We start from the raw sequence: 7,766 nt of genomic DNA on the forward strand, positions 1-7,766 counted from the left end.
GCAGTGCAGCAGGCTTCAGTTTTTAGCTTTACATTGTTGAAATACTTCTGCTGGCTTTTGTGTATAGCAGTTTCAGTTGTTCAGACTTTATTACTTTGATATACTTCCCAAACTGGCGGTTGGGAAGGAAATATCACGTCTTGCAGTTATTGACATTTGTTGGAGGCCCACAGAAGGGATACAATCACTTAAGGGCCTCAGCTGCTTGGGATTCTTAGGAAAAGAGCTTTTTTGGCTGGAGCACGGGCTTTGGTTTCAGATGACAGGCAGTGTTGTTTTGTTGTTTGAGGGGGATGGGTGGTATATGCAGGGGGAGGTGTAACTGCCATGTGATTCCTCAGTTTCGCATTCTTTCCCTTCCATGATGCTGTGGAGAATTTCTGGCAGTCAGATTGACTGGAGATTGTTTAACACAGTCAGAGCTGTGTAATGGAGGGGAGGAGTAGGCAGAAATGGAAGAATAGGGTTGTGTGAAGGGGTCAGCTCCCCAAGTCTATAGGAAAAAAACCCAAACCTCTACAATGTGAAGAAACTCAGCAAAAGATTCAGCAATTAGAGGTTCCCTGTTAACCTGGAGCGTGTGTGGTATGAACAGGGGCACAGGGGGGGCGTCGCAGCACGACGAGCTCTTTACTGCAGCCCACCTGGCCCGTTCTCCTTCCTCCTCCTCAGAGATACTCCTCTGCTTGCTGGGTGTTCACACATGAGTTATGGCCACTAGGATGTCACCCTGACATCGCAGAGGTGTAGAATAAAAAATCTTCCTTTGAATTTAACCAACAGAAGAAGGAACAGTGCTGAACTCAGACCTAAGGCATATCCAGTTTAGTGGTGTCTTTTTTTTTAATACAGTTGTGAATAAAACATCCTGACTGATAAAAATTTAAAAAAACCCAACATACATTGACTGCAGAAACTTATTGTGACTTGCTTTATCTCCCTTGCAGCTTGTTTTGTCTTCCTATTAGCAGACACCCACGTCTGCTGAAATTCAAATAGCTGTAGGAATAACAGTATGGAGCTCCAGGAATAATCTTCACCTCTGTTCCATGCTCATGCATTTGGCATTCAAAGAACGTATTCTGTGCTGCTGTGGTGCTTCTTCCTTTCCCTGTTACTTGCTTCATTTCCCCGTCTTCCATCCTGTTTGCCCAAGATCCTGTAACGGTGCTGAGCAGCACTCAGTGACCTGACAACTGCTGCTAGTCTTGAACCTCAGATGTGTTGCTGTTACCAGGCACAGAGACCTGGTCTGTAGGCAGAGTTCCTCTCCCCTCTCAGCTGCCTGATAACCTGCTTGTCAGCAAGGGAGGTAGGAAGAAAATTATGGAATGAGCAGAAAGGGGCTTGTAACAGAGTTGCAAAGAGCCCCAAAATGGCATGTGTATCTTGCCATGCATCCCCAGCACGTTTCAGGTAGGTGCTGTCTCAAGTGCTTGATGAAACCCTTTGTAAAATAGGTCTTACATTTTGTGGAGGTTGCTAAAAAAATCTGTTAAAGACAGATTTCTTGGACTGTCTGTGCCACTGGAGGGTACTTTCAAGACAGTATAAGTTCTCACTGGTAGCAACTGATACTTTAATATTAACTCAAGATGTCCAGAAAGCAAAGTCCACCTGCTGCAGGGAAGTCAGTGTACTTCTTGTGCTTGATACTGTGTGAGAGCAAGCCAGAAGGGGAGCCAGGAACTGCACGTCTGTGTGTCTCATGGGAGGCTACAGATCAGAGACACTGTTTTCTTTAAATTAGTTTGACTTGGAAACAACCTGAATTCTGTAGAGAGAGGTGAGCATGCTGATGGACAAAATCCTCCAGAACAGGTGGAGGATGTGGACTGCTGTGGGGAAGCATAGATGAGAATAGAGAGAAGAATCTTGCTGCAACTGTCACCAAACCTACTATTTTTAACCTTGCAGATTATGAGGGTGTTGACACAGCCATGCACACTCCAGCCACAGTGCAGTAGTTTTACCAAGGGCCTCTTGTTGCCCCTCTGCATCAATGCTACATGGTGCAAGAAGCCTTGGACCCTCCTCAGACCGCTGTGCTGGCAGTGCTCGCTAGTGGCCGTGCTTCGCTCACCCTGGTAGCAGTGAGGCAGTAGCTTCTAGATGGATGGGCACTTGAAGAACTGGAGAGGTTCTTTTCCGCAGCTTGGTTGTGTCAGATGCTTGTGCAAAGAGGGATTTTATACTGCAGTTGTCTTGTGGTTCAGAGAGGTGGGAAATCTCTGTGAAAGGGCCAAGCACAAAGGGGACAGTGTTTCTAGGGGCTTTTTACACAAGGTGAAACAAGACTCGGGTCTGTTTATGCTACACCCTCTTGGCATAGTTTGCATGGTTTTACAGACAGAACCATGCATAAAGACAGATGGTTCAATAAGATGGTGCCAGGGGGAGCTTTGCTGTTTTTCTCCTCTTCCTGTGTAATAAGTGATGTTTTTATGTACGGCCATTGTTGCGGCAGTGTTCCTCAGGTGATGGCTGTGTGGCAAGAAGGTTTGTTACAGCTGAAGCTCTCAGACACTGTGTTCCCATGGGGCTTTTAAAAGTTGTGGAGGCTGGAATTCCACTCTGTTTTTGAAGCAAAATTGCTTCCCCCACATGTATTGTAGATGACTAGACTATTTAGGCATTGCTGATTTTCCCTTTGTTCCCGCTGAGCACTCGGTTAGAAACCAGGGTCTGTGGCACAGGGGTGGTGTCAGCATGTAGCAGCAGCAGAACAGGAGAGGTCTTTTCACTGCTCCCCACCAGATCAAGTCTGATGCAAAGCACAACACATGCTGTAATGGAATGCAGCTTCTATGGTGACTTTCCATTTTGTTTTTTACTGTCTCAGTGCAAAAGGTAACAGTTTCTGCTCAGTTCTTTGAGCAAAAGATGCATAGGAAAGACGCTGGTGTTCCTGTCTCTCGTGATGATGCCTGCAGCTTCCTTGAGCTCACTTGCCACCAGTCAGAAACACACTTTATAAAAACTATTCAGGTGATATTAACAGCCTGTAAGTTCTTTCATTGTCTTCTGGAAAGGTGTTTTGTTTTTTGGTTGTGTTTGTTGTTTGGGGTTGGTTTTTTTTTCATATAATGTAAGCAAGGTCTGTGAACCCACAGAGTTAAAAAGAAAAAAAAATATCCTTTTATGGGAACTCTGTAGGGCTTTTAAATCTGGAATGGCTTAAAAGAAACATCACATGTCCTTGTTTGTGCTGATGTCACATGCATTACTCCACTGCTTGTGGTATCTCCTTAGTGTTGCCCTTAGGCCTCAGGGCGAAGCGCCAGTGAATACCCAGTGTTCTTGGCTCCAGCCAAGGCTTCTATTCAGGGATGCAGCAGTCAGCTGGAAAGGAAACAGCAATGAAGTAACAGAAATGGATTTTATATATTTATGTATCAAGCTTTCCTCCTCGTTTGTGGGTGAGGGTATAGTGGAGTTTTATAGTTTGGCTTCACTTTCACTATGAAAGACTTTTAAAAGGCTCAAACCCGAGCAATAGCTGAGCAGTGTTTGCATGTCTACGTGCCTGTTACAACACAGCTTTGAGTACTCAGGGAGTTCTCCCAGCACAGACTGGTTCTGCCAGCTGCTTTTTGGGTGTCACAAGGCCATTCTCAGGTGGCTGGCTTTTTGTTCAAGCAGAGTTGTGCCAACTGAGCTCTAACGGGAGGGAATATTTGTGACTTCAAATACACTTCAGTTCAGAGTGCTTTTGTTTTGGTTTAAGTGCTCTCAGCAGTGTTTGCATCCCAAACACAGCAGCTTGTCTCCTTGCTGGTTCATGTCAGTGGAGAACACAGAGCACCCTATGAGGAAGTGCAGCAGTATTTCCCAAGGAGGTGATTTCTTTGCTTGGGTTTTGTTTCAGGACAGGGTTCCCAGACTCCAGACCCTGCTGTGGGCAGCAGTGCACAACCACAGGCTTCAGAGCCCAGGGTTTTCCAGCTGGGTGCCAGTCCTGTTGAAAGGTTTGTTCTAGAGTAGGGACTCTGGAGACATGAAGACATTGCTCGGTGATGGACTATGGTGCTATTCGTAAAAGGAATGAATTTTTGTTTGGTTTTGTCTCTTTTTTTAAAAAAAAAAATAAAAATCCACACAGTGCTACAGAGATCTAGTTAAGTGCTGCCAGGGCATAAGGCAGTGGAAGCTAAATAAAACATTAACTAGAACTGCTTGCTTACTTGCTGAAAATCTGTGGAAGTTAGGAAAATGGTTTTATTGTTTTATAGAGCCAAAGCTGAAAGTTTAGGTGACCTGGCTTACCTTCCACAGGAAGGTCAGCAGAGGTGGGGAACCAAACCTAGCCTGGCCACTGTCCTAGGCTGCTGGTCACAGTGCTGGAAGGTAAGTCAGAGGTGTGAAGGACTCTCCAGAACATTACTTTAAATGAAAGATTTTTCTTTGGGGTGCTTTTTAGGTGTGTTATTACTCTAGCACAGAAAGCAGGAGTTGTGGCCAGTGGTGACTTCCTACACACAGTGTGTTCCTCTGAGTGCTGTGCATATAGAGGATTGGCTGGAGGAATTAATGTTAATCTTCCTTTTCTTACTTAAATTTGCCCTATTACTTGTGCTGTGTGAGCAGAAGACATCCCTATTCCACCTTCACAGGCTGTGAAATCCTTTCTTGTGTTGTGTTTAAAGCTCAGGGCCATCTCTCAGGAATATCCAATTTTGCTGTGTCATGAAATTACTGTTTTCATTATGTACATGTTCCTGTTTCATTTGGTGGTTTTGTTTTGCCAGCACAGGGCATCATGCAGATCTAATCATGGATGTGCTTAAACAGATGATCTCACACTCTGTAAAATATTAATGCATCCCTGGCTGTAAATGAAAACATCATAATTTAAAAAGAAAATATTAGAAAATGTCATTGAAATTGGCAAATGTCTCTGAGGGATTACAATTAATTTTAATGTAATTTTCTTCTTTAAGGGGAGAAAAGTGGTGCCTTACCTTGTGTGTATTTCCTATATTAATTTTTTTTGAGGACAATATTCATAAGGTAGGGAAGGGATTGGTTGTGTGAAAAAAGATACTCTGAGAGGCACTATCATGTAGCTCTGTGATTAAGCAAGCATGGGATATTTTGGAGGAGAAAGAGAGTCAAAGTATGAAAAGCTCCTGGAGGTCAGGTATCTACCAGACTGTTTCATGAGCAAGGGAGTGGAGAAGGCTGAGATAGGAGCTATAGAAGTAAATCAATGATTAGAAAGGAGGTGGAAATGTGGCATGGGGACCTAAGCCTGTGAGAATTCTGACACTTGGTCTCCCGTCAGAGCTGAAGGATTTCCTAAACCATGGGGTCTCCTTCAGTCATGGTTGGCTGGGCTCCAGCCAGGGCTCTGAAACACCTCTGTTAATGGTTTTGCTGTGTGTTTCCTGTCCAGGTTTGAACTGATGCGCATGTGCTGGCAGTACAACCCCAAAATGAGACCCTCCTTCCTGGAAATCATCGGTAGCATCAAAGACGAGCTGGATCCAGCGTTCAAAGAGGTCTCCTTCTTCTACAGTGAAGAGAACAAGCCTCCGGATACAGAGGAGCTTGACCTGGAGACTGAAAACATGGAGAGCATTCCTTTAGATCCCTCCTCCACCCTCCAACCCACTGACAAGCACTCAGGACACAAAGCTGAGAACGGCCCCGGCGTGGTGGTCCTTCGGGCCAGCTTCGAGGAGCGCCAGCCGTACGCGCACATGAACGGGGGGCGCAAGAACGAGAGGGCCTTGCCGCTGCCCCAGTCTTCGGCCTGCTGATCCCTGGAGCCAGGATCTCACCCGAGTAGAACACAGAAAAATGCATTGGGGGAAGAAAGAAAGAATACTACAATATATTCAACAGCCTACTGTACCTCAGTGGATCTTCAGAACTGCCATAGCTGCACTTGGGAGAACCCTTTTTTTGTTGGTTTTTTTTTTCAGTAAACGAGTTACCGTATTTTTCTTTTTTCAATATGCAAGCAGATGTTTGTTTCAGTAAAGGACTCCATTCATGGGGCGCACAGTTGGCCTTTTAAAACTCTAATGTTAACACTTAAATAGCAACAGAAAACTTGAGATCTGATGTCTGTCTGTCTGTCTCTCTCTCTCTCTCTCCCCTCTTTCTATCTATCTTTCTCTCTGCTTCATAATGGGAAACATATCTGCGCGCAAGTTCAACCCGACAGCACTTTTATCAGATCAAAGATATCGCAGGCCAGGTGGCTCCCTGGTACGCTTGCAAGCACCTGCCCAGCACTGTAGGTCTTTATAAAAAAAAAAACAAAACCAAACAAAAAACAAACAAACAAACAGAAAAACCACACAAAAAAAAGCTAAACTAAAAAAGACTGGATTTTTAACGTTGCTCTTTAATCTTTTTAGGAACGTGTAAAAGAATAAAAAAAGGGCCATCATTCGTCGGAGGTTGTTACCATTTTTCAACGCTGCCAAATTTTGCCAAAAAACTGAACTCTTTGGTTTTTGGGGGTTTTTTTTGTTGTTGTTTTGGTTTGTGGTTTTTTTTTTTTGGTTTTTTTTTGTAGGCATGGAAGGAGCACAGTAATCAACTGCTCTGTTTCAAAGAGATCCTGACCAATACATTCTACTCAATCATACACTGGTATTTAAAAAAAAAAAATTGAAAAAAAAAAAAGAAAAAAGAAATTGTCTAGATCTTTTTTCAAAACTGGACAAAATGTGGTGATTCTCTTTTTTCTTGTGATGGAGAAGATAAAAGGGATGGGGTAAAGAAACAGCCCTGTCCCCATCCCAATGAATTCTGGACAAAACTGGCAGTGGTGAGCTAAACAAACACGTGCATTTCATACAAAAAAGTCGACCGCCCGCCAAAAATGAGAGCTGAAAACCATGAGAATACCCGGCAGAGATCTCCATTGGTGCAACCTGCCTTCCTTCACAGGCTTGCAAGGAAAAAAAACCACCTAGAAACATAAATTGGAGAAGACAAAAAAAAGCAGTAACCGGATTCAAGTCTATGATGCTTTGTTGACCTTTTCTCTTTATTATTAAGACTTCTTGAAGGGTCTTGCAGTTCTATGTTAGACCATGGATCATTTGCATACACATTGTCTTTTGTGTCACTTTTATAACTTTTTTACAGTTCAGATACTCATCTATATGTCTGTACAGAAAAAAGCTGCTATTTTTTTTGTTCTTTATCTTTGTGGATTTAATCTATGAAAACCTTCAGGTCTGCCCTCCTTCCCTTCCCTCCCACTTCAACAAATTTTCTTATGCTTTGTACTATAGAGTGTAACCTCTACTTCCTCCTTCCCAGTAACTGATACCTTTCACATGATTTGCCATGAACTGTTTAATGCCTTTTTATAAATACATTTCCTCCTCTTTTTTTTTCTTTTTTTTTTTTTTTTCTTCTATTATTTTTTTTCCATTAGTTGTTTTACAACATCTTGGCTGTGTGGGCTACAGGGCTTTTGAGGGGGATATGGAGAAAGAAGGGACACCCTGCACGGAAACACTCTAGCAGTGCTGTGGTGTGTGGTGTTTTTAAACCCCAGTTTTCCTTCCTTCCCACTAACCTCTGCCCAGACAGCATGCGAGTCTCTTACAGTGCAAGGCATGATACAAACTCAGGTCAGAAAAAAAAAAGGTTAACTATTTAGTACATTCTTGTTCAGTGTTTATATTCATTGTTGTACCAGGGTCCTACCCTTCCATCCCTCCCCGCTTGTTTTGGTTGTGGCACACATCCACCCACCATCCCCACACACACTCCCCACATAGACACACACATATATA

The 7,766-nt window shown here is 43.5% G+C and overlaps 1 protein-coding gene across 1 annotated transcript in view; it reads left to right on the plus strand.

Moving 5' to 3' along the window:
- IGF1R (insulin-like growth factor 1 receptor) overlaps window positions 1-6,256 on the plus strand; it is a 147,515-nt gene extending 141,259 nt beyond the window's left edge. Inside the window, exon 22 of the mRNA XM_009995343.1 lies at window positions 5,396-6,256. Coding sequence (XP_009993645.1) covers window positions 5,396-5,762 — 367 coding nt within the window. The 3' untranslated portion in view covers window positions 5,763-6,256. The remainder of the gene's footprint in view (window positions 1-5,395) is intronic.
- Window positions 6,257-7,766: the final 1,510 nt, after the last annotated feature.

The sequence above is a fragment of the Chaetura pelagica genome, unplaced genomic scaffold (genome assembly GCF_000747805.2).
Source record: "Chaetura pelagica isolate M959 unplaced genomic scaffold, ChaPel_1.0 scaffold453, whole genome shotgun sequence".
Taxonomy (NCBI): Eukaryota; Metazoa; Chordata; class Aves; order Apodiformes; family Apodidae; genus Chaetura; species Chaetura pelagica.